Source organism: Bombus fervidus, chromosome 3 (genome assembly GCF_041682495.2).
Source record: "Bombus fervidus isolate BK054 chromosome 3, iyBomFerv1, whole genome shotgun sequence".
NCBI lineage: Eukaryota > Metazoa > Arthropoda > Insecta > Hymenoptera > Apidae > Bombus > Bombus fervidus.
The window spans coordinates 4319683-4347404 of record NC_091519.1 but is presented as its reverse complement, the minus strand read 5'-3'; the positions used below and the strand labels follow the sequence as shown (position 1 = coordinate 4347404).

Sequence of the window (27722 nt, the reverse complement as noted above, 5' to 3'; positions counted from 1 at the left end):
AGATCAACCGTGTATCCAAATACTTATAATCAGCATCTTACATAATAGTCTAGCTACTGGATTTATCTGACAAATCCACAATCAACGACATTCAACGTATGCTGCAAGTCACCAAGTATCCGTGTCTTATAATCGGTACATAGTTTATTTAATAATCTATCGACATATCACATATACGATTATTACTCTTATTTTGCGAAGACATTCAATTCGATAAATCGAGCTATATAACGTATCTTACGTTTCTGCGGACAACGCTGTCCTTTTCCCACGACGTATATTAGAGACAAGGATCTACTCTATATCCGCGATGATTAATAGGTCATAAGCGGATGAAACGATGTACACGTATAGGAGTAAAAGAACGAGTGAGAGCGCATCGAGCTCCCTGTGAGGGGAATCGATTTGGTATCGACGATCCACGGTAACGAATCACAGTAGTTCGTGACTGATGGGCTACCGATTCTCTATGACGAGAAGCTTTGACTTTGGCAAACAGCACTGAAAGGAAATATGGATGTTGAGGTGGTTATAACGTGTAGGTGTATTAAAATAAGTACAAGTATAAATACAAAGATAGTGTATGCCGGTTGTAATCGTCGCTCGCTCAATGCTATTATACCGATCGAAGAAAGGATAATAATACTAATGACAAGGAAGCACGTTTATACATTTATATCAACGGACGTTACCACAAAAAAGTTGATCTTGTTGTGTAACTCTGGCTGAAGGTTACAAGAAACGGCAATAACAATCTGTTCAAAGTTCTTTTACCTCTAGATCTTGTAACTTGAAACAACGTTAGTATTCAAAGGCACAATAATATGGATCTCTCCCAGATTTGAATTTTCCGTTTCCACTTGAACTTTTTCTACGCTCGTGTGCCGCTACAATGTGTTCGGTTACTTGGGCAGTATACACTGGCCCGGAAGGGTAATTGTCTTAATTAAACACGAGACTTTTCTGCGAGTAGTGTAGGACTTTGAATGGTCCGACCAGAATGGTCCGAAAAGAAGCTATTTTTGTATAGAGCGTGTTATATCTGTTATCTTTTCTACGGAAAAATCTTTTCTGGAGTACGTTTTTCAAGTAAATCTTTTGATATTAATTTAAGAAAGAAAAGAGTTTCAGAGACACGCTTACTATAAATTTAAAAATCTTTTTAACGCATAATTGAAAGTGAGATAGAAGCGCAACCTAATAGGAATGTTTTGACAACCGGCATATAATAGACAATAAAGAATTATCGTACTAAAGAACTATTTATGTTTGAAAATTTTGTCGTTATTTCTATGCCAACTAATAAAATAATATTTAGGCTAGATTTACTAAGTACACGTTTCCAATTGTGTCGTTATTTCTCCGATATGAATACCCTTACGTTTCTAAACAATTTATTATTGAATTTTTCTATTTTTCTTAGTATTTTCGCATATTTTTCCTTTAAACAAGAAATCAAAATCAGTTAACCTTTATCAAATAAATAAAACTCTGTTTCGTTGCTAATCGAAACGCCTACGATGCACTTTTTGTTAAGTTTCAATGCATCAAATAACAAATTCTTAAACATGCGTTAATCACGACCTTCTATCACGAAACAACGCTAATTTTCAAAGTTCCGTTCATTTTGTTTGTGCAAACGAACGAGTGATGAATGCGATTTCTGGTTTCATTAAAGCGTACTATCACGCGCGAAAGTTATCTCCCTGCTTATGTATACGAATCATTACGGACTGTACGGAGAGTCATTACATCGAGTCGAGGGTTCCCCGATTTTAATTAGAAGGCAGAACGTACGAGCCATGCGTGAACGAGTTTGAATACTGGAACCACGTTCCGATCATGCACGGACCCTTTTTTACAGTACTATATTACGTATATTTCCTAAAGTATCATGTGGAAAAAGATCCCGATGCCAATCACACTTGCGACATCGCGTGATAACCTTTAAAATATCACGTGCTGTCTAATTGAAAAACGCCTATCGTCAAACTCCGGAGTCGAGAAGAAAAGATTACGAGTGTCCAGGTAATGATCGTTACACATTTTTCCGATACGTACGACAGTACGTTTTCAGTCATTTTCCTGTTATCGTTGCGTTATAACTATCGTTTTGCGCTTCCAATGCCACGTAACAGTTCCGTAAGTGCGTGTGTTATATAATATATAAGGGACGAAAAAGTGATACGGATTCACGCATCGGCTTCTAACAATCGTGTAAATATCGTGTAAATCGAAATATAAATGAAATACAGAATTATTCCATATATCTTCATTGATTGTCATCAAATACCGATATGTAGCATATAAGATTTATATGTAGGTATTTATAATATATTTATAATTATAATTGATTGATTGGTTATATTAAAATTTTGTATTATTTGGATATATTTAGATAGATCGGTAGATAGATTTGGGTAGATATTATTAAGATATTGTATATATATTATTAAGAAGCTACTTCAGATTTAAGAATGTTATATTAGAAAAGTTGATCAGTGAGTTTAGGATTCTTTATCTGAACGAAAGGTAACTATGGAATCGAATGTTTTAAATAGAAATATTTTGGTGCAGCATTTGTAATTCGTATTTAACCATCGGTGATGGTAATAAAGCAACAATTTATCCTTGACGTAATAAATGTTGCAATTATTGTAGAATGAATAGAAAATGTTTTTCATATACGTCCTTTGTTAGTTTTTTGGCGCTCTGTTCGAATAAAGTGGAGTTTAGCAACTCCAACAATGAGTTCAACGAGTTTTGTACGAAAAGAAATATATTAATTATTTTTGTATACTTTAGTGCGTAATGAATTCTTCGGGCGAAGAAAGATAAAGTGGTTGAATTTTATACCAAAATTAAAATTATGAAACGATACAGTATAATAATGTATTTGAAAAATACTCGAAATAATTTATTTTAAAAAGATCTCCATAGAAAAGATGGAGGATTTGTTATTATTTAATTAAAGTATGAGGTTGTATTCTATGAGGTACATAAATTTAAAATATTTAGAAAATGTTGCTTTCAACTTCTTTACAGTCTGCAAAAGTAATTTTGAAACAAACTGAAATAGCAAAGTGAAATTCATAGACTCGATAAAGTTCCATTATTAGATAAATTTTGTATGAAAAGGGGATGATATATTTTAATAATTATTTTACACGCGAAGAGAAATTTTTACGTGGGCTGAACGAACAGTCGCGTTGTTCCGTGGGAAGGCAGAGTTAGTACACAAACGTTTCACTCTCGACGAGCTGGCTGGATAACGGGGCTCTGTTCACGGTGCGGCGCGGCGGAGGTATGTAGTAGGTAGTACCTCGTCGAGAAAGAAGGGAAAGTAGTTCTGTGAGTCAGTGGGGCTTGCGGTACCCCACGACGTTCAACGGTTAAGCAGCCTCAAGCTTCGGAACGGGAAACGGTAATCCAGATGAGCTGTATTATTTATCCTTTTGGAAACGTTCATCTTCTTCGGGAACTTTATTCCAGTATATTCGATGCCTACAACTTTTTTTAGCGTACTTTGCGTTCATATCATTTGTACTCTTCTAACGTCTCTAACGATTCGAATGCTCTAGCTTGCACACTTAATTTTGCACGTTGAAGTACGCTTACGTATTTTGCGGCTACTAATTTCAATGCTTTAGTATTTTTGTTACAAATGCGTGAATATCGTGAAGTCTTTAGAAGGATTTGATCGATCTTAAATTAGAATTTTTCACGAGGAGAATTCTATTGACTTTTTAGGAATCTTTGGCATTTCGCGGTGCATTTTAAACGCATCGGTTTTTGCATTTCTTTTAATATTTTTCATAGCGACAATTAATTAATTTACGATTCTATGTTGTAATATGATATATTATCCAACGACGATTAAGAAATTCCACTTTCAAAAAAATTAAGGACCAAAGGAATAACAAACACTTTTCTTATTACAAAAGTATTTATTACTTTTCACAGAAACTTGTATTAAATTTCTTAACTTTCTCTAACATCACTAACTTTTTATGACTTATGATCGTGTTATGAAAATACCACAAGACTAATTGTTTACGGGAAAAAACAAGCACGCCTATTATTAACGACAATGGTTAATCACTTTTTAAGTCACGACAAAAAGAAATCAAGACATTTATATCTGTCCTAGGTGTGCGCAATGTTTTATTGCTCCCTCTTGCGTACTCTATTCATGCCGCATGCACGTTTTTAATCTCCACCGTCTTTTTATATTCCCAAATATACAAAGAAGTCGAAAATGTAAATTGAACCATTAATACGTTTCTTAATGGATTAATACAAAGAAACATTACAAAGTAAGAAAACAATAATTAAAAAGCTCAAGCTTGGTCACCCGAAAGGGATACTTCTGTAATGTCTATTCATAAGGCTACCTAATTAGAATGTCCACCTTCGTTTCGCAAGCTGATGCATCCTCTCTCCAGATAGCTCGAAATCCACGACGCGCAGAGGTACATTCTAAACCACGAACGATAGCGTTCGCTTCGTTGAAAAGGAATTCGTTAGGCGCTCCCGGGAGCGTGTAATTTTTGCTTTCTCCCGAGGACCGGCACGGGGTAATAGTGGAGCGACGAGTGACACACTTGCCGAGGAACGAGGGAACGAAAGAAGGAAAGAACGAAAGAACGAATGAACGCGGCGCGCGGCAGTCCGGGGCTTCGTAGAAACGCGCGCGATAGAGCAACGAGCGAGTAGAGAGCCTGACTATCCGTCACCGGAAATAGATTGTTCGTTGGTGAAGCGGTCGCTTAATACCGCGACAAACAATAGTTGACCCGAATATGCAGGCTGAAATGACGAACGAGTCTCGACCCTGATGAGACGAAAGCTGCTCGTTACGAACAATTGCACGCTGAAAGGTCATTAACCGCGGCCGATTACCGACCGTCGTGAATCTAGCGTTCCTACTGCCTTAAATATTCCCAGTCAGAAATCACGGAGAACACACTGCATGCCAGTGATCCTTAATGGGCCCTCAACAACGTGTCGCTTACGTGAATAATTTGCCGCTGAAACGATCGACAGAACGGGGATATTGTTCGGAACAGGAAGCGTCGCGTCGCATCGCTCCTCGCATCTGGGCTTTACATCATGTTGAACGCAACCTCCAGCCAGTGGTAATTTATGATGGGATGCTTGTATGTGACTGGCGAATCGCTGGCTGTTTGATGATCTCGCTGAAAGTGAGAAGCCGAGTCTTTTGGAAGCAAAAATTTAGAGAAACTTCTTGATATCCAGATGTTCTACCTATGACTGTGACGGGTTTGCATAGATAACATAATACGACATGAACGTAAAGAGATTTATAGAAACGAAGCATATGATTATTCAACAGAATTTGTTAAATTTCTTCTAGGGAATCGATTACACGAAATATTCTAAGGGATGTTTCGACCAAAAATATTGAAATTATCGGTTGAATATTAGAAAATTCTTTCGAAGGGTTATCGAAAGGCAATTAGATAGTAGACTGTCGTCGTTTAGAAGCTTATTCTAGTCGAGTACAGGGAGATCGTAATTGTAGCGGCGATAGCGAGAGTCAGCTAGTTTTGAGGTCAGGGCAACGACGCGACGCGACGTGGAGGATCTTTGTGACGTACACTGTTCCAAGGAGCGCTCCGGTTAGCCTTCCACCTGAACGATCCCCCACTCAGCCTCCTCCTTTTCGCAGCACTGTTCTTCCTGTCGCGATATTGTCCAACAGCTTTAAACGAATTCCCTTTGATTTCCAAGAATTGAAACGAAGTTCTCTTCTTCGGAATATAAATCTTCCAGTATCGACTATTCCAGTATCAATTATCTCCTGTTTTCATTAATTTTAATTGAGAGATTTAAATTTGAACGTTGAGTTGCGATAATCTAACAGGTATATTTGATATAAACGATTAAAATGGAAAAACCATAAATTAATTTGTAGTAACAAACAGAATTACGTTTGTAACACGTAAAAGATAATTTTACCATGAATATGATATACTATAATGACTATTTTGATCGCGTATGCTTTTTATAATCTTTTCATTGGTCCTACTACTCGAGATATTTTGGACACGTTTTTATATAACGACCTGATCGAAAGATCAAGATCAAGAGAGTCGAGGCTGTGTCGTCGAGATCGAGCTCGGTCGCAGCTGTGCTAAAACGCGCGGCGCGATCCTTGGTCATGGGCTCGCGAGTGTAACGTGGTTCGGAAGGTGAAAGTTTTTCGGTTATCGAACATCGTGGCCTAGACCGTAAAAGAATAGCAAGAACATATAGTATACAGTATAGTATACAGGCTGACGAGAGTTCTCGTAGTCGTAGGCAGTTTATGCCTCGCTGCTTTCTCTTTTCATTCTAAATACTTCCCTCCAAATTGTTTTCTTAATCTGCTTTCGTCTCGAATCTTGAACAGTTCGTTGTTTCTTTCTATGTGCGCGCTCATATTAAAATCGATAAATATACTATCTTCGTTTCTTTTGTCGGGGATAATTACATTCATAAGATTAATCTAATTAAAATCTCCTTATACAAAGTATGCAAACAGATATAATGAATAAAGTAAATATTTCGGCACTCAAATAACGTACAGAATATAAGAGATTAATATAGTACAATAAATACGTTAAGATATAGAATTGGCTACAACTTTCTCGAACACTCGGCAAAAGTCAGGACGCGGAAAATCGATCGATCGATTTTATTTCTAAAAATATCAATCTATTGCCGCAACCGACTCAGATGTCTCGTCTAAACCATTATGAAAGAATAAAATGCACCGACACGACGTTTAATCTTCGAACGGTATTGTGGTCGAAATCCACGAAGAAATTTTACAGCGATGCATTCTACTTAAGACAACAGCCCAGTTCGTGGCGACAATATTTCGTAACACGCGTGTCACGCAATCATGTGAAATTCGCACGTTCAGCGCTTAAAATTGGTGTTTCCATCGAGATATCGACGGAGGCTGTGTCCTCGGAATTCCGCGATACGCTATTAGTTGCGGCGAATTTCGACGGATAGAGCGAAGGCAGCTCTTGCATTTCTGCAATTCCCTCCATTTGTGCCGTGACGGCACAGCAACGACGTTTCTATCAACAACGCGGTTCGGTTACGTAACAAAGTTTTCATTTACGAACGATAAGACAACCGTGTTACCCGCTTAATTACAACTCTATGCGTGTTAATGTTGACCACGTATTCCCATGTTCGTTAGCCTGCGAGACTAATTCTGTTTAACGAACGACTCGATGTTGAAAATTGATAAGAATCAAATTCGTGGCAAGTTAAAACGGTAGAAATCGATCACTGAGTAAAAGTGCAACTCCTCGACCGAGTAAAGGAGTCGAAATGAAAAAAAGAAAGATAGGAGAGAAAAAAAAAAAAGAACGAACGAAGGAAATGTCATGCAACTAGGTGCATAGTCGAGATACGAGAATAAGAGCGAAAAGCAAGGCAGTTTTCGATCTGGTAACACGGCAGTGCTCGGTAGATAGCATGCGGATAGAGTTTTTCCGCGAGCGGCGTGCGTAACGCTAAGCAATCGGGCTAGGCTTGTTGCAGCGGTATTAGAGGTTCCCCTACTGGAGAACGTAGTACAGCAACGCTGCCGTTTTACGAGGAGGGTTCTCTCTTCCACTTCCACAGTTCCTCCACCGCACGGCGCACGGGTTCCTCGTCGGTGAGCGCTGGTGCCCGTGGCCGCTGTCCCAGTCGTCGCCCTACTTTGTCGAAGCCAACTCAGCTCGACACTCGGTTTACACCTCGGTACGACGAGAGAGAAACACGTCCACGCACACGCGCGCACACGTGCACGCGTACAGGGACGGGTCACGCATACACGCGACGTACGTACGTAGACCACAGACGTACGTGTTACGACGAACTCGGGCAAGAAGGAACGTGAGAAACGGTGGAGGTGGTGCCGATGGTGGTGGCTGTGATGGTGATAGTGATGGACGTTGTTGTTTTGCCACAATCCGGAAGTGTCCCGCGCGAAAACTCGAACTGTCCCTCTGTTTGCACGGTTCGACGCGTGGAACCACGTGCCTCAACCGGAAGTGCCAGTTCGAAGGAACGAAACAGACCGTTCTGTGACCTACGACAACCTGCTACGTGTGCCTCGCTCCGACTCCAGTGTAATCTCGTCGTGACAGCTCCGTTCGCCTATCCAGTCACCACGATGGTTTCGAACAGTGATAGACGTGAGAAAAATTAGCCCGGCTAACTCCTCTAGAACGTGTTGGTTGAACGTGGCGCTAGTTGCAATTTCTAGAATTATCAGTGTCAGACATTGCCCTCCGATACAGCGTATCGTTGAATCGAGTTTCTTTGTTATTGGGCCGTTCATCCACAAATCGAACGGAGCAGATCGCTACTACCCACTTGCATTCTGTGGTTGTCGACGTTTATCGCGAGACGATCGTCACCGTGTATTTTGGACGAACGTACGAAGGAGCGAGCAAGCAAGAACTAGAGAACAAATTTCAAATTGGATGCTTCGTGACCCGGGGATATGCGCGGCACGAAAAATCGACTAGGATCACTGGGAAGCTTCTAGCAGGGAAACGATCGCTATTCGCGCTGTTCAGGAGAAAGTGCACCGGCTCTCGAACCGGAAGTGCCATCGAGCAAGAATATTCAGCACCATCGTTCTGTCCCTTTCTCTCTCTCTTCTGTGTTCTGTGCACGCCACCTCTCTGTTCCACGTATCCCGGTGTGAAATATTTGCATCGATGATTTCACGAATTTCGAACGTGAACACGCGTGTGCTTCTCTCTCGTGATTCGTTGGAAGAAATTTTGAAAGGAAAGTGTTCCTTCTCGCTATTACCATTAATCGTCGCGAAAAGGATGCCTACAGCACGCGAGTGGCGCCGAAACGATTAACGAAACTTTGACTGATGAACCTATTCCTCGTTTGTCTGATCTCGAAAACACTGCCAATTGCGACTAATCGTCGCCAGATCGGCTATTACTTACACCTTACCCTACTGCCTGTGATTTTATTTGTTCTCCCTTTTTTCACTCTCGGTCTCTTTCTTAATCTACTGCTGTCGTCACGGCCAAAGTCACCGTACATCCTCTCGTCCGTGTGTGCCAATCCGCGGAGCATGCGCCGATCAAAGGAACCCGCAACAGCCGTTTGAAAGGCGCGACCCTTGAAGACTGGTGGAAAGGATCGCACGAGCGCCAATCGATCGACTTCGTTTTCATTCTGAACACTGCCATCACTCTCGAGAGTGTCGAGACCTTTACAATCGGCCGCTCGATCGGGAGTCGCACACTGCCAGTAACCCGGAGGAAAATCCGCCGATCACGTGACGAGGTCAGCCAAAATTGGAAGAGCCACCGCTCTTCGTACATTACTCTAACGATTCGATATTGCAACTTGAAACTGCCTGGTCGATAATATCATTCTCGGTAAACGCGGGAAACAAGCACGTTTATAAATCCATGCCCGCAGCCCCAACACGACGACGACGTTTCTTTAATCGCCGATTTTTATCGTCCCTTTATCCAACGTCGAATTTACGTCTGCTTCGTGTATACGCTCATTGTCAATTAGAAACGCGTTCTCGTCGAATCATCGTCGTCCACGTTCCACGGAGTAACGCAACGAGTATATAACGCCATAGTCACGCGTTAATCAATCGTTTTCTACGAAATCCACGCGCTACTTTACCGATCTTCGCGTATGGATAGAACGCGCGCCATTTAATTAAGAAAATATTATGGCTTCCTACAGAAACTGAGCCATGCAATGGTCATAGAGAAATAGAAAAAAAAAAGCGTAAGTCGTTATGCAACTGCTGAACGGCTGCCATTTCGGTCCACGCACACGTATGCGTAAGTGGTTGCGCGCGCGCGAGTGAGATGCGAGCGATGCTGTTTCGCGCGTCTCCTTGCAAAACTGACGCATGAATGGTGATGGGCTCGCGTAGCGTGCAACGCGATAAGAACGAGACTGTTTGATAATGTTGTTGCAACAGAACAGGGCTACCGTCACTCCCGAATAAATTCGGCCCGTGTTTACACGTAAATACTACACACGCGGCGCTACTTCCAAAGTTTACATCTCGCGCACAACCCAAGGTGCAACGAACCCTAGGGGAATTTCGTGTAGTAGCCATCGATCAATGACACGATGGACACTGATCAGCTATTTTCGAAAATGCATACCACTGAACGAAGAATGGCTCGTCGAGTATGAAACGAATCGAATGAGAGAACAGGCTCGAGAACCTTTTTTCTAACCACCTGCGGTCTGTCAAAGAGAAATTGCGGGAAAAGAATTACATTGGATTCGTTGTGTATGAGGCTCGATTAAAATAATTGATATCTAAATATCAAAGCCTCGTTACAGAGAAGAAAGTATCATCGTTTTTCTTTTTTTTTCTTTTTCTTTTTTTTTCTTTTTTTTGACGATTTAGCGTTACGAATTACCTGCATTTAGTGCATTTCACGAAGAACGTGTTCAGACCCAGATCCTTTGGATTACCAAACTGTCGCGAATGATTCCATATCTCGACGATAAACTCTATTGATTTTCAACGATTCGCTTATTGAGCAATAACGATGCTCGAAAATCGATTGTCTATAGAGCATCTAAAATCCATCAACGTCCGTTATTTTTAAGCTCTGCATACCACGTTCGATCTATGAGACTATCGTTGTTTTATTATTTCCATACATGTTCATATCTTTTTTACACGATCATGCGCGCTGGACATACAGATTGACTTTGTATTCAAACCGATCGTATCACGTCGAAATACTTAATCAAAACGGAGCTGAAAGGAGAGTAACGTGACGAAAACTCGAAGAAAAGACTACAACGTTGTCCACGTTGGTTGTATCGAAGATACAAAAAGGATTTTGCGTGGCAAACGAAGAAATAAATGGATCAACACAGCATTGCTGGTTATACGTCATTGGTCAGGACGCGGAGGAACCGGAAAAGCAGAAATGTAAAACTAAGTGTTTTCTGTTAGGACAAAGGATAACCCAATTTTGAGGGCAAGCTAGCACGTGCAAATGGGTCGTGCGTCTTTGCTCTATCGCCGTTTTGGACACTGCGAGCCTTAGGTATATATACTTAAAAACCAATCGACGCTGAAACCGATTGGTTTGCTCGAGATTTCTGTTCAACTTGCTACTCTGTCACTTTGTACGCAATTTCGTACCGAATCGTCCGCACGATCGCTATCGTGACAGTTGATATTAAATAAATTTTGATCGACTCACACATGGACCTGATGTTCGCAGACAACTTGATCGGTAATCATTGCCGGAGCATCGATATAATTTAACGCCGTTGAACTTTCGTCCTCGTGCGACTCGATGGATCGAATTCTATCGCAGAAGACGAACAAATGAGGAACAAGCGCACGTGCAAATACTTAAGAAAAGGGACGAGACGTGAGAAACACATTGTTCATCCTGCAAAACGAATTTTTGGCTAGAGAAAGGTGCGAGTAACATTGGTGAACCGTGTATACGTGTATGTGTGCTTTGTGTGGATATATATATATAAAAGTACGTAGATACATGTGAGTGGAAGTGCGCGCGCAAACAGTTGGTGTATAAACGCTAACGTAATACGACGTATTTTTCCTCCATACCCGATCGACAATCTACATCGTCGGTAGGTCGATGATCTTTTGTAATACCGTCCCGACGCGACGGTATCGTCGGCAGGGATTTCGACAAGACTTCGCCTCTGCCAGCATTTTTCGTGTTTTGGATGTTTTAAACGGAAAAAAATGTAAGTCAGCAATTGGTTTTCTGGTCCCTGTCTAAACTTTCTCGTTTTAAATATTTATAGAAAAAAGATGTTTACCAAATAACTTGTTCCTCGCGAAAAGTGTCATTGGTTACGTTATATGATAATTAATAGGCATCCGTACCTGGACACTTGAAAGCGAAGTCAACGAATAGGAGAAGCAAGAAAAGAAATGATAATAATCAGGAATGGATATCGACAGGTTTCGATCAAGTCGAAAGGTCTAGGTCGTTCGGCAGGTGACAGATGCCGTCTGTCCGAAAACTCGTAAAAATCTGTTGAGCAAACCTTATCGAAGAATAGGCATCCTAACCCCCTCTCCCCAAATACGTCATATATACGTTCGTCAGACCAGGAAGCGCAGTTTCGAAGATGAACATAAAATACAGCGTGTCTTCCATAGAACAGCGGACGCTGATGCAAGCGTTAAAGATACGAAAATAATTTTTTAATGAATTCTGGTAACCTTGATGAAACCATTAAATCTAGGAAGGTTTATGCAGTACGAATAGTTGAAACATCCAGGTATAAGGTGTTCTTCTGAGCATAATTATCCAGATACTTAATCACGTTGAATCGAAATTTATTCATGAAAGAATCACCATACAGGATCATTTATAATCTGGTTAAATTCTGCACGCCTTTTTTTCTTGATGCAACGATTATGCTTAAAGATTAAAAGAAACGAAACGTCGACATACGTAGTGATCGTTTCCGTCCGATTTCATTGATTCACGAGTATCGCGTTCAAGTTGCCTAAGGCTATTGTTTCTGTTTAATTGGCCGCTATCTATTCTCAGGATCATCATAGATCAATTTGCACGATCGTTCGTTCATGGTAGGGCAGAATGGTTTCTCTGTAATCTATAAATACGTGAGACGAAGCGATACACCAGTCGATTGTTAGGCAAATCTACGTATATACGGATCGTTTACTAGTAGTTTGGGAACGTCGTGGTCAGACCTTTTCCACTAATTACGTAAAGATTTACCAGCTTTCTGATTGCGTCAGCCGAATAAACGCGAGACTTTATGTGCCCTTCGATAAAATACTTTTCAACGTCCAATCGTGGCACTGTTTAGTAGAATTTTATACAATGTATATTTCGATACGAACGCGAGAAAATCATGCGTAGAAAAGTCACAGATTTCTCAAGCGAACATGAAATTCTATCGAAATTCGTGTCTGCTACGGTTCACGCGAAATCCAATTGCCCCACTTCGGTTGCCTTGATAATCCGCGCGATACGAAGCCAAAGTTAACACAGTATGGCACGTGTAAACGCATCAGAAGTTAATCGGTCGAAGACAGTAGTTGATGACGTTTCCGTCTCTGGTTAGATTCACTCGGTGACGAGCAAAGACGTATGACGAATTACTAAACATAAACGTCATTTTTTATACAGATATTGAACGAGTTGACCAACTAAGTGGGGATAAACATTACTGTCATATAGCTAACCAATTGTAACTTTATCGAATTACGTTATTTCCATTGATTAAAGCGAAATAATAAAGTTTTCGTTATACATTATACGAACTCGAGCGTTCCGAGATGATGAATCTAGCAGCAAGACGATTCTACTTTGCTCACTTCAAAATTTTTCCATTACGAAAAGCCTGTCTGAGATCGAAAGCTTTATATTTCAACAACATGCGAAAATTCATTAAAAGGTTTCTATAAAGATTAATAATAGATGCATATTTGGTTAAGCTATAATCAATCTTTAATATATCTACAGTTATAACGCATCGAATGACATGTTTATGAATAGCATCCTATAACAGCTGAATTAGTAAAAGTACTAAAATTAAATAAAGGATGATATTAGTGAAATTTTCAATGGTTTTTCAGTATGTTGCAATAAAAATTTGAAGCGTGACATGCTCTAAATAAGTGACGCTACTACAGATTGTTATGATGCAAAATATATAAAAAAATTCGGCAACCGATGTGTTAACTTGTGCATCGAATCAAATAATTGCATTCACGGAGGACAAAAAATGTTGACTAATAGGGTCATCAGCCTGGTACTAGTGATTCTAGTAGGTGTCGTTCTTTCCAGACGATATGTCAAAAATAAGAAGCGCAACGCATTTATGCAAAGCGGTTAAAGACACGCTAAGTAAGGAGCACGCGGCACATGGCGGGAACTAGAGTTGTGCAACCCCGCTTAAAGTTATTCTGGCGGATGAGCGCAGTAGCTGGTGACGTCCCTAACCTAACCTAACCTCGCCATTCGACGCGCGCCCTCTCTCGATGACGGAGCTTGAGATAGGTCGGACACAAACGTCCGTACGAATGCACGTTACGTGCAGCCAGCCTGCTCCACTATAGTCGAATCATGCGTACTACGATCCGCGGCAAACGACAGCAGTATCCGTCGCACTTTTCACACACGATACTATGACCTTTTTCTCTATTGAATTATCAACGATAACTCTTGCGTTTAATTATTCATCTGTCACTGATCGATAATTACGATGAGCTATATTTTGCTAAATAGTACGATATATTAATCATTGGTTATATCGATTATTAATAAACTGGACATATTTATATATTTATATTCGTAAAAATATAAATTTATATAATCATTCAAAGTTTAAACAACGACAGAAGAATTTGAGTAAGACTGATTTAAGAGGAATTGAACTTGTATTACCGAAAATTATTTATCCATTACATCGAAAGTTTTCAGGTCAAGATACTGGGTTGAGTTTGTATTTTTGTGAGAATGCAATTTGTTACGTAAAAGAGATTGATTGATCCGCCGTTTTCATCAACAATAGAGATAAATGTTTTTTAAATTATGTTGATCTCGTTAAACGAAACATGTTCGATTCAAAACTGATTTAGCTATGCGTGTCACTAGTTTTCAAACACCGTCAACTCGTAAACAATCTCTCTGACAATGAGAAAAAAGATTAACTCGATCAACGAATAAAGGGTGAGAATCGGTCGACTTTATCGATTAGCAGATCTCGGAGAACCTGATGTCAGGGTGGCTGGAAAGAAACCTAATCCCGAAAACGTCACCAAGGCGTTTCTGTCTTCTCATAGTGTGTCACCGATTATAACCGGCTAGATCTCGGTCTATAGAGGCCACGTGCGTAGAAAATAGATAACAACTAGCAGACTCTTCGCCACCTATGCCAATCTCAAACTAAATATACCGGCCAGTAATTGCGGCGTTACATCCACCAACTCCGCCATGCCTTTCGTATCTCAGACGCTGTTTTATCGCGATCTGACGTGGTGCGATGTCGTTGGACGAGCTAAAATCCAAGTTAAAGTCGGATAGTGTCGTCGTGACCTAGCATTAAACGAACGTTCTGTTTTGCGATTGATAACAGTTAGAAAAGTTAACCTTCGAGCATGAAAATTACTTCCCGAACACGAATCATCTTATATCTGTTCTCATTTTGCTCGTTGTTAAAAAGCTTATACTAACGAGTGTTTGCACGCGTTTTTTGCAAGAAAATGAGCTTACGAAGAACACCAACTGTGTTTCATCATCTAAGCCTAAGCGATCCGCCTGTCGCGAGAAACTACGTACGCGAAGTAACTTACCGCGGTTTTTCATTGGTTTCGAGTTTTCCGACAAAAACAAGAGAGATAGAGTTGCAATTCATAACAAACGATTGACGCAGGATTGATACATTGTAAGAAAAAATTAATTTTGTGAATAATGCATTCGTCCGGTATGTTCGATATTACCGATACATATGGTAATGTCGCTTTTACACATAGAAGAAAAGTAACTTAACGAACGAATGGTCGACCGGACTCATTAACCAATGAAATAGGAGTGCGAACTTTGCTATGTTACTGTTACGATGGTTATAATACCATCTGACATAGGAACGAAAATAACGTCGGGATATAGAAAGTGATTTAAACTATTACAGAAATTATAAATTAAAAGAGTACGTTATTAGGTTTGCAGGGAAATTATGACAGAGATTTGCTTTTCAAACTCAATCTGATCTCCCATAATGATTTCTCAATACACTAAAAAAATCTTGAAATACTTGTGTGCCTTTTATAATTAAAGTGAAAAATGTACACTTTTGCAATAAAATAAAGGTTAAAGAGACATTCGTCTACGAAATTCCTAGTAAACTGTTAATAACTTCTAATTAATTGCCACTATTATTGATATTATCATTATATTAATTAATATTACTATATTAATTAAATTAAGCATCGTAGGCTTTTCTTCAAATTGTAAGTAGTTTTTGTCTCTTCAGATTTCACTAAAATTAATTTTACTACGTCATATAATTTCAGAATCATCACTCATTAAGAGAAAACATTATTTCTATAATATTGTAACATAAATCGCCATAGTTACTACTATTGTAAATTCAATTCGTCTTGATACAAACACTTCTTATAACCATCTTACTTCTCAATTGTGAAAAACAAGTTTCTAATTTTCCGATTTTATTAATGTCTTTCAATTCTAGAATTCCAATCGAATTTTTATCCAATAAACAAACAACCGAACAGTTACATCAACTTAAAAAACACCACTTAAACTGCTATAACTCGCCACAGCCATAAAAATTTTGAAACGTCTCTTTAACAAATTATAAACTCTTGCTAGAACATTTGTTTCTGTAGCAAGTGCAGTCAATGATGTAAATAAGTATTTGGGAGAAAATAAAGAACTAAAGGTGTTTATGGTATCGAAAAAATATCGAGACGAACAAAAATTAAGAATAGTTGGTCGAAACGGCGGTCAGTCAAAGAGGATCTTGCGGTTCCGTCGACTGCTATCCCGGCACTACCAGAACCATGAACGATCGACGGGATGAATTACGACGACACAAACGTCGGCACACCATTACGAAGATCCTTGCGTCGGAATGATGTCATTTGACCCTGACACGTGCAGTCAGCAAGTACCGGTATTCGAATGGGAATACCTAGACGCCATTCGTCGTGAGAGAAACGCGTTCCCGAAAGGTGCATGACACAACACGTTCGTGACTAGATATTAGAAACGCGCCAGGGTATCGAGAAGGTCCAAGTCCTTATTTTGAGTGGCCCGATATCAGTTACGGTCATCCGCGAAAAAGGTTCGAACCACTGATTCGTGCGTCACGGATTATATCTATTAGACCTTATGTACCTATATGGGGAGAATTCGACCGAAAGATGTTCTTACACCTCCTTCGTCACTTTTCGATAAATGAATCGTTTTCATTGAACAAGTATGATATACTTGGTATAGTTGCTTATACGTGTATTTTTTGTTCTTTTTTGTTTTCCTTTCCTTTTTTTTTTTTTTTCTTGTATTACAAGTTTTACAGAGTTGGGCTTTCATTTTGATATCTAGATTAATTATACCTACTTTTCAAATTTTCGATATTGAAAAATAATTTGAATTTGTTTCTCAAATTTTCAGGAATACCGTTATAAAACCAAAGAACGTATTAATAACTTTTATATAAATATTTTTATAGGCTTGATATTTATAAAGTAATTATAAAGTTGATTTATAAAGTAATTATTGTTCGAATAAGATCGTCTTCGACACTTCAGAATGAACATGATGACACGCAATGTTGTGACTATTCTGAGGTCGATTCTCACGGACGTTAATTGGCCTTATAGCTTCAAACTCGTTATACCTCGCGAGAAGTTGTCGTACCGATATCTCGTGATACACGCCACGACTGAGCAAGATAGATCGTCTTCGATCGAAGGAAAGTCCATCAAGATCACGGACTCTTGATCGTTGATTAACGAAAAACTTTCAATGACACTCGTTTAATGCTTCTATGTGGAATGAGAGTGAGAACGGCGCGACGCGACGTACTAATCTAAGAAATATCACTCAAGATATCTGCAAACACAAACTGAGACGTTGATACAACAAAGAAATATTATTCTTTGCCAGATAATGAATGAACATCTGTAAGAATAATAATATATGTTCGAGTATCGATACATTTAATTAGCAATAGAATACGAAGCGTTGTATGAATTTGTATCTAATTTGCCTTGCAAATACAGCGTATAATTACTTCATCGCGAATACTTGAAATTTTCCCCATAGACCGTCGAGAAATATCTTTAACACTAGCAAAGCGTAATCAAGCATTTTTAAGAAACGGATAAAAACGCATAAAACTCCTCTTTGACTGATTTCTAAATATAAAATGCAACGTATTATTAGGAGCGTAATGTGGCGTACTGTATTTGGCACAGGCTCCATCCAAGAAAACGGAAAGTAGACTAATTTAGCAATTATTTACTGAAACGTACCGGTCTTGTTTACATACGGTTTTGCCAACTTGCAGCGATTATGGCGCCAAGTATCAGTGGAAAACGTGACTAAGCACTTGATATTAACCGACTCTCCTGGAAGGAATAAGGTCTGCCAGGAAACAAAGCGGTTGAGGAACGTGCGACCAGTATACAAACTAATCTGCTATTTATACATGTGTAATGATAACGACTATAAAGTGCGTTTTCCACCTCCCAAAATTATTAAACTGATTTTTGTCCTGTTGAAACAAACCAAACGAAAAAAGAGAAAGGGAAGGGAAGCGAAACAAAATCAGGTTGAAAAGGAACGTTTCATAATCTTAGAGAATCATAGCAATCTTCGCTTAGAAACTCTTTGATCAATAATAGTTCATTGCTACTACATCGATATTTTGCCCGAATATCTGAAAAATAAAAAAAAAAAGAAAACGCGGGCTTCCTGTTCAATTATATGTATACGATAAACCACAAAATAGGTATGTTACAAACAGCATGATATCGTATCCATGCGGTAGTGACTTCACTTTTCAGTCGTCCTAGATAAAAAAAGAACAATCGGCGTTCGATGATACGCAGTATTCTCGTTGTCAGTGAACGATAACAAGCATACTAGCACGCCATCTTTCGCCGTATTTCCTGCGCGCAACGGGAATCAGGAGGCGAGGAGACTTATCTGACGATTATTCGTGTGCCGGTCGATGGTCACGGTCCAGAGGCGCCCTTTTAAATTTTTCGACCGCTCCAGAAACAAAGTTGCGTATAAGGGTCGCCCAAGTTCAGACTCGGTTCACCGCGGCGCGGCGCGTCAGCACAGCTGCGACCTGATATCAATGGTCGAGGAAATTGCACGGGTTAAAGGGCAAAAGGTTACGAGATTCGATAGCGAGCGAAGCGTCTTCTGCGCGTGTATCCGCACGCATGCGTGTATTCCAACACGAATAAAGCAGTGCATGCCTGCCGGTGTGATTGACATCAGTAAGTATGCCATGGCCGACCGCTCACAACGTGCTGGTACGAACGACTGCAGCACTGCCCACACTGCCACGTACGAATACATCGACCGCGGCCAGTAACAACACCATCCGTCTAGGCTGCTTAGAAAAACTAGTTGAGAAAATCCTGCTACCAACGCGTTTCCGACCTTAGAACGATCTTCGCGATTTTTCGAACGGGCCAATCTCGTCGACTGTCGCGTCTCGCTCCTCCTTGTGAAAGGCGAGTCAAGCGACATTTTCGAAGGACTGTCTATTTTTCGTCTGGACTTCGGTAGAACGAACTACGATGGATCAACCAGGTCTGGTTATGCAACCTATAAAGGGGCATAACAGGTGATAGGTACTGGGATCGCGTAGTTTATTTGTAGTTTGTCTGGAAGAAGAGTCCTGGAAAATAACATTGTACTCGTAGAACGGTTATTTTAGGATTAGAGGTTTGCTAGTTGTTGAAGATCTTAGACTGGTGAAAAAATAGAGCAGCAAGATTTGGGAAGGAGAGTGAATAATATAGTGAACTTATTAGTGAATCGAGTAAATGGCAGAATAGGCAATGACCTTAAACTAGGGTATTTAATTTCGTCATTTACCGATATCTCCTTTCCGAAATCTTTCCAAATTTAGTAAGCGAGCATCCCGATAGCGAGAGTATAGATACACGTGTAAGGATTAGCAGTATGTAATAATATATTGCTGCAGAAAAAAGCGGCACTTCACAGAAGTGTGTTCGATATCGATATAAAGTCTGCTACGCGCCATTCACTTCGTATAAAGTCTACTGCAATATTGTAAGAAATTTAAATTCCTTTACGTTCGTCGTGATCGTAAGCCGGTTTACCTAGCCGACATTCCTACGCACGAAGTTACTACACCGTAGTTAAATGTAAAAGTTCATCATTCACGCGGTTATTGCGTAACTTGGTCGGTGTACAGATCCGTTAATTCACAATAATGACGCGCTAATCGAAAAGGTTCTCGGTCCATGGCATAGTGGCCGTTTATTCTCGCCGCTTTCGATTATACTCGTCGTGTCTAGATTATATCGCAAAAAAAAATCGGTCCGGGACGAAATATCAGCGGTGTGCAGTGAAACGCGGACAGCAATAACGTGACATGCGTGACGTAATGTAACCCTGTTCCACGAAGGACGTGGTTTTCACCAGGTTCAATCTTCCTGTAAGATGGTATCGTTTCGCCCGAAAACCGGTATCCCAAAACAGCGAGGACACCCGTAACGAGGGACCAGGGGAGAAGGAAGACGCAGAAAGAGGATTCGATGTCATATACGATGACGACGTTCTACCACAAGGTCCTCTGCTACTTTTACTTTCGTCGAATAAATACGCTGGCACAGAGAAAAAGAAGACTAAGGAAAAGGAAGAAAGAGAAGAAGAAAAAGAAGAAGTAAAAGATGAACAAGAAGAAGAAGAAGCTACTTCCCCGAAATCGAACGGCCACCGCACGAGATCAGCGTCGAAACTTTCATCCAAAGACTTTCCTTACTTTCTTATCGGTTACGAGTGAAACACTGACCAATCTAAGTACACTACCGCTCAAAGGTACCTGAATTCTTGTTTGCTTTTAACAGGATGAAATTTAATCCTAACATCGCAAATGGAATGCAGTATCTTTATTCCTTATAATCATTACAACTACCTATATACAGTAGTATATCGTGATGCGATGACACTAATTTTTAAAGTTCATAGAATTATTTTGTCTTGTTTAAAAACAATTCTTTAAATTCTAAACTACGAGTCAGTTAGAGGGAGTTCGTTTAAACTGACATTATTTCAAACGGTAATATTTAGAACAATATATTGACAAATACTAAAACTACTGTCAAGTTTTTTTAACATATAATCCAAATTTATAGTCTGTTGACTCCATAAAAACACAGTAAGTATATGCTACTTTTAGTTACTGATCTGTCATTAATTTATATATTTTGATAAAATTTGTATCTTATCATCATATACTTAAATCCATAAATAAAAGCTCGGATATTTATGGACGGTATTGTATATCATCGACCTATAGTGCCCTTTCTAGTTCGAAGATGCGTAACAGCGATCGCTGGTCGCACGCACAATTATCAGACATACATCGTATGTGTATCGATTAAAAGTGAAATCGCAACAAGAAGAAAAGCTGACGCGAGAGGAACATCGCTTTCTTGCGGTTCTTTATTTGGAGATTGATTTTTCCCCGCGTTTCGAGCATACGCGCGTCTAAACGCGTATGTTTATATAACGCGACGGGGCTAGTCGACGATTTACATGGACTCTTCCGCATTGATATATTTTGTAACCGCCATTCGTGCAATTTTTCACAATCCGTTTCTCGCCAATGGACTAATTAAATTTTCCGATCGAGCACGATGGTTGATCGTCTCGATATCGCTTTCTTTTCTCGGCTTCTCTTACTTGATCTCTAGTACGACTTCTCGCTTCGGTGATCGTCTTCGAACGTCACTTTGAGCTGTCCGACGAATTGTTCGTTCCCCTTCATTGGTCTTTCTACTATCGAGTGCTCCCTCGGTGAAAGTCTTTAATCGATAAAAGTAGCGTCAATTTTTTCTGCTCCAAGAAAGAAACGAACCTCTCATGTAACACTCCATTGGAGACTGACTTGTCTAATTTGAATCGCGTAACTCAAGAGAAGATCGTGTATTCGGCAGGTCACGTTCAAGAATCATTTCGACTTGTTATTCCCATCTTATGATGCTCCGCCACTTGAGCCAGCTATCACGAAGAACTTTGAGAGAGTGAAAGTTCTCGCGTATACGCGTGTCGAGTTTTTGGCATTGGGCGTTTGGATTGGAGGGCCTCGGTTGGTATCGAGGTCACTGGTGCCACCACCACCCAACACCGTGGATCCATGACTTCGGTGGATCGCGTGGCCCGCACAACTGGCTGCCCCAAAAACTTTGGGCTGTGCGAGGCGTTCACTTCGGGCTCCTGCGCGCTGCGACTGCTTCGTCGTCTCTTCCGGACTCTCAGGAAAGTTTATCGTGGCCGTGAGTTCCCCCTTCGACTCGTCGAATAATCGTGGAAACGAATCGTACCGAAATCTTCGCCGATTTCCCATGTTTCTCGATGACTCTATTTCCCGTTAGACACTTGTTGTTACGACCAATGCAGTGACGTCGAGATCTTGATTCTGAACAACGATTGTCGAGACTTGGACTAAAATGAATATGTGGATCTTGAAGGAAAAAACGAATTCACGTGATCCGATTCTCGAAGGGACTGTTACGTGTGTTTAATTGCAGACGAAGTGACCCAATCGCGACTCTGTACGTAGTATCGTGTGGACGAACGATCGATGATCGAACGATATAGAGACGAGTGACGAGCGTGAAAGACGGTTGGATATCATACTTCGATAGAAGGCTTCGTTTCGTACTGTGGCATATCATGTGCGCGAAGATGAGTGTTCTACAAGGTCGTCACATAGGTAGGATTATTATTTTAAACTGGTCGTATAAAATTCTATTTAACGTCGTTTCGAAGCTGACGAAAATGGTGATTAATAAAGTAGTAATCGATTAATATCACGGATAAATCTGATTAAATTTACGCGAATAGTCAATTGATTGTTGTTCTAACGAAGAACTATCTGTTCTTCGGGGAATAATAGGAATTCACGAGGATTGAATTATCATTTGACAAAGTTTCTAGTGGTTTTTTTTATAAACCGATTCTAATGATAATCGTGGGGGGAATTAATTTCCGAGATACAACGAAGTGTCAGTTTGTCAGCGTCCTCCAGGTTAATAACACTGCAACGCAATTTCACAATTATACGTTTTGCTAATTTTGAATCACAGTTCCGACCATATGTACACCAACGATACAGAATGCTGCCAGATTTATTCTCTTCTCGACCGTCATTAAAAACACGAAACACGAAACACGAATCGTTTGAAGAAATCAAAGTTGATCCTCTTTCTCAGCAATACACGATTTAGTCTCGGGTTATATAGCTTATTTACATTTTTTAAATTGGAAAATTATTGCAAGATTTTAAATTACTTTTTGTGATTTTTTATATATCTCTATATATGATTCTTTGATTATATATCTGCACATATTACAATTTTTCGATTGGAAATTCTTCGAAAGATTTCAAGTTTGTTGCTATTGGAGAGCGGAAGCTACGAATAGAATATTTTGCCTACCGCAAAGTCCTAAGCGATAGTCAGAGTTCTAGTACGATCGATTGCGTAAACGATAGAAACCTGGAACCACGGGGTTCTTTGTAGCTTCGCAACACCGACTTTTGCTCCAGATTGCAACAGTTCGAGCCTCCATCGGTAAACTTCGTTGCACTGTCGTGGCGTAACAAGTGAACTTCACGCGCATTGCCTTACACCGAGCTATCAGGATTTTTCGTGAACGAAATATTTCTACGGGCTTCCTGCTGTTTCGAAACACCGTTCTGCCAACGTGTTGCAATGTTTAAAAGCAATTATGCGCTGATCCAACGATTCGTACGTTCAAAAAATTGATCAAGAGCAACGAAGAACATGTTATGCTTCATAAATAATCTAATGATCCGTAAGAATCTCGTTAAGGTAGAATGTCTGTTGATTCCGCACGAAAAACAGAGAAATACTCATGAAACTATATGAAACAAAAATTGATCACGCAGTACATCGTTCTTTCCTTCTAAAATGATCGAACGTCGATTAAAGTTCAACGAAACCAGACTTCTCGTTTTCTCTGCGGAACAATAAAATTGTTAAATCACGAGGATTGCTTCCGACGATTCGACAACGTTTCGAGGAACCGTATCATTAGTAGTCTAGCTTACGTGTAAAAATTCTGGCTCGGTCTGAAAGTAACGGAATACGACGGAGGCGATGGAACGAATTTCGACGTTTCCACGCCGCTCGTCGTCTTATGACACAACACGGCAGAACTTGCCGTAGGAAAAGTAAGGTAAGGCCAGTGGTATAATAGAAACTTTCACTGCGGAGGTTCAACGTACGGGGCTCTGACTCTCACTGGCCGTTCTCACTGGTTGCCCGACTCACGAGTATTCGAGAGACACGATTCCTGTGCCTCCTGCCTCAACGCTTCCCTTTTCCTTCTTCTCCCTCGTAAGAAAAATTAAAACGGAATATTTATAACGTTGCTCCATTGTCGTACGAGCGCCGAACGACATTCCCCGATGGATCTCAGTGTATGAATAAACGACAAATCTTTGAAACAATGCTTTGAAAGAACGTAAGTGGCGGACATTATTGCAGACCTATTGTCGGTGATACGTGTATGAAGAACTTTCTTACACGACAATGCCGTTTCCTTAGTCCCGCGAGCGATCCAACCTGTCTGAGATAACACGAAATACACTAGAGGAAGCAGAGTTCCTCGTGTGTTCCTATATGTTCTCCTTCCTGTCTTCCTTCGTCTCTCCATGCGAAAAAGAAAGTTCGGTGAACGTAGTTCAATCGAGAATCTTCTTTTTGCGCCACTAGGAAGAAACGCAGACTCGATCCAACTGCTTCGAAGCGAGACCGGGATTCATTTTTTGACATTCTACGGAGATACGTTTCCAGAATGAACATTTCATCGGTGTAAAAACTATAGCGCTTTTTTCTAACTGATTTAAAGGTTAAATTGGTATTCCCGCAGGATGTATCGTTACGCTAGCAGCGTCGTTTTCCTTCCTCCGATAAGTCGGTTGGAAGGTGGACACGGTTGGAAACGAGGTTTCACATCCGTGAGGACCTGGCCTGATAAGCGATAACTCGCTTTTTCAAATAACGGTACTACACATGGCGATAAAGTACGCGCAAAGCTCGCCATTCGACTTTTCACACGTTCGATTTCTCTTGTAATCGATCACCGACTACATTATACGTGCATAAGCCTTAAGCGATTTTATAAATATTCCTGCATATTGATACACCGAAAACACTATGATTTTTAGAAAGGAGATTCTATTTCTATTTTGAGCAGATTACTTCGAATAATAATAAAGATTCGTCGCGATGGGTTGATCTTGTCCATTGAACTTTCTACAAGCTTTAAAATTTTGATTCTGGAAAAGCAGTGTTTTCCACACGAATTAATCAATTCCACCATACGTCCTAAATCACGCCTCGAGAGATTTCCTGATCGTTCAAAACGGCATTATTTTATCCGCGACTGATTACCATTGTCAGGAATTCGTTTGCTTGTAGCATGACGCGAGAGCCAATCGCGTGGCCAGGATACTTGAACGGGAGTTAGCCAAGAAAAAAAAAAGAATAGCAGAGCCTCCAAACACGAGAAACAGAGAGCCTAGAGTCGAACAGATTCAAGTGGGGAGTTGTAGATCTAGGATGTCATGGCGTGGGAGAGTCACTTTCACCATCAGTGGCCCCTATAGCGTTAAAATCTACCCGTGGTACATAAAATTACGCGGCACTGTTTCACTAGATTCGTGATGATGTTAACTGGCTAGAAATATGGCATAGAAGAACTCTAAGGTTTTTTATTTGTATATAGAAAACAGTTTGACGACATTCTTATCTTTACGGTGAAACCGTTGTTACGATCAGTTTCGAAGTAACAGTTAATTAAAAAACAGAAATAAAATAATAGAGGCTATAAGTGTGAAAAAGAAACTTTTGGAGTGAAACATTTATGTATGATTGTGAATGTTTAAATCTACTCTTTAATATTAATGCTTTTCATTCAATCATCACGCGATGGATTATGCAGCTTAGGTACTTCCTGTTACGGTTACGTTCCTATTACGACCGCCAGGAAATAGATTTACGAAAATAATTATACCGGTTTACACGACACAGGAGAAAATATCGATACGATGGAAAATGTAACATGCGATTACCTCGAAGTCGCGATCGATTAAAAAATATTTTTACTTTCCTGTTATGTAAAACAAAATCACTAACCTTTCATTCGATTACATAAGCGTTGCTAAACCATGGGTATACTAAACGTTGCAAGCATAAATATTGTTGTATACGGTCCTTTATATTCTAATCAAAAGAGAAACATTTTAGACAAGATAAACTCTGAACAAAAAGAACACAAGAAACAAGATGTCTAACAACTTACGTAAATATTTTGAAAAAGATGCAATATTTAAGTAAAATACAAATTTATAAGATATGAAGTAAACAATTTTGTCAAGAACTATTACCGAACCGAACACATTTTTTAAATATTTTGATAAAGGAAATATAATATAAATATAATATATAGCTGGACTTTAAGTCAAGCAATATATGTAGTTACAGGAATAATCGTACAAAGTTAAGCAATCGATTCTAAGTCTCGCGAAAATCCCATTCAACAGGGGAATACGCCTAACTTGTGATAATAACGTGTTACACAACTTTCCAATTATCGAGCGACTTCCGATGTTCAATTAAAAGCCTCGTAGAAGCGGTCGACGAAGAGCACCGAGATAAAAAGAAGAGAAAGAGCACGATATATCTGAAAAGCCCTAGCGGTCTCCCTCCTTTGCGACAGCGCCACGTTTAATGAAGCAAATACCACGAGTATCAGGGTAAAGCGCGAACCTCGAAAAAGCTTGGCCGAGATAGCGAGAGCTTGCGTGGCTTTGAGCCCGACACAGACATGCACCGACAGGGCACATGCACACACTCGCGTATACACAACAAGATCGCTGCGCCGCGCCAGCGGCCTCGCAAGAAGAGACCGTAGGTTAGTGCATTGGCTGCACTTTCCGTCTCGGTGTGTGCATGTGCACGCCGCAGTGGCGGCAGCTGTCGGTCGTATGCATGCATTGGTTACGCAAGAATAGTAGCGTGTGTGAGACTGCTGACCCACATACGCCAGGGAGCAAGGACCCCGCTGCACCACCACGCACACCCGTTTAGTGCCGCTTGCCGCGAGTATGTGAGCGCGCAGGCGCACCAGCGTTACTGTGGCCGTGGATCGTGGATGCGCTTCGTCCATGTAATGGTACACGTAAACGCCATCTGGTGTCGCACAAACCTACTACGCGTATACCCGCCCACGTGGCTGTGGAGTTAGCTTAAGCTACGTTTACAACATCTGTGGCACTTAGCTCGTTTCTGTAACTTCGCTACACTTATGCTGCACTTGACCGGGTATTGGTACATTCAAGCGTTTCGCGACGAATCCATTGGTTTTCCGATGCTACTGGTATTTTCGATTGCGGCCAAGGGGCTCGTTCTCTCAGCTTCCTGCTAGAACTGTTCGCCTTTGCTCGCGCACAACCACAGTACGTGACGGTCCAACGGCTACGCGTTCGAGTGGCGTCGTGTTTATCGGAAATACTTCGTGTATTGCTTGTAATCGAGTTGGATACTGCAAAACGGAAAGCGGTGTTTCAGAGATAAATATAAAATAAAATGTATGGGGGGAATCGATAGTTTGCGTTAAATTGCCGCGCTCTTGAACATGGGCCGCTCTATCCGCGCGAAACGCAATTAGGTGCACTTGCACGCCTTCGCATGTTTGCTTATAATCGAATTATTTCATTCTTTTCGTTTTCTTCCAATAAATTCGAATACATTGTCCCATCGATCATTGTGGGTAGGCAGCGAAACGCGTAGACATACGAGACAGAACGGGAGGAGGAAATATTTTTGAATACAGGCAATCTCGTGCAACTAAAAATGGAAGATGTAATTAGACATGGAAAAGAGT

General features: G+C 40.4%; 1 protein-coding gene across 8 annotated transcripts in view; it reads left to right on the top strand.

The window, feature by feature from the left end:
* The window catches only part of Hr4 (nuclear hormone receptor 4), a 148538-nt gene that overhangs the window by 95953 nt on the left and 24863 nt on the right, over positions 1–27722 (top strand). For 3 of the 8 annotated variants that reach the window (XR_011803286.1, XM_072022989.1, XM_072022985.1), the window contains exon 1: positions 21976–22521. The exons of 3 other annotated variants lie outside the window; for them this stretch is intronic. Coding sequence is in view for 2 of the 5 variants with exons in the window: in XM_072022989.1 (XP_071879090.1) it covers positions 22482–22521 (40 nt within the window). In the remaining 3 variants the exon portion in view is untranslated. Of the gene's footprint in view, positions 1–7718; positions 9331–21975; positions 22522–27722 lie in introns of those variants that run through there. 2 more of the 8 variants (XM_072022991.1, XM_072022988.1) reach the window with 1 other exon arrangement.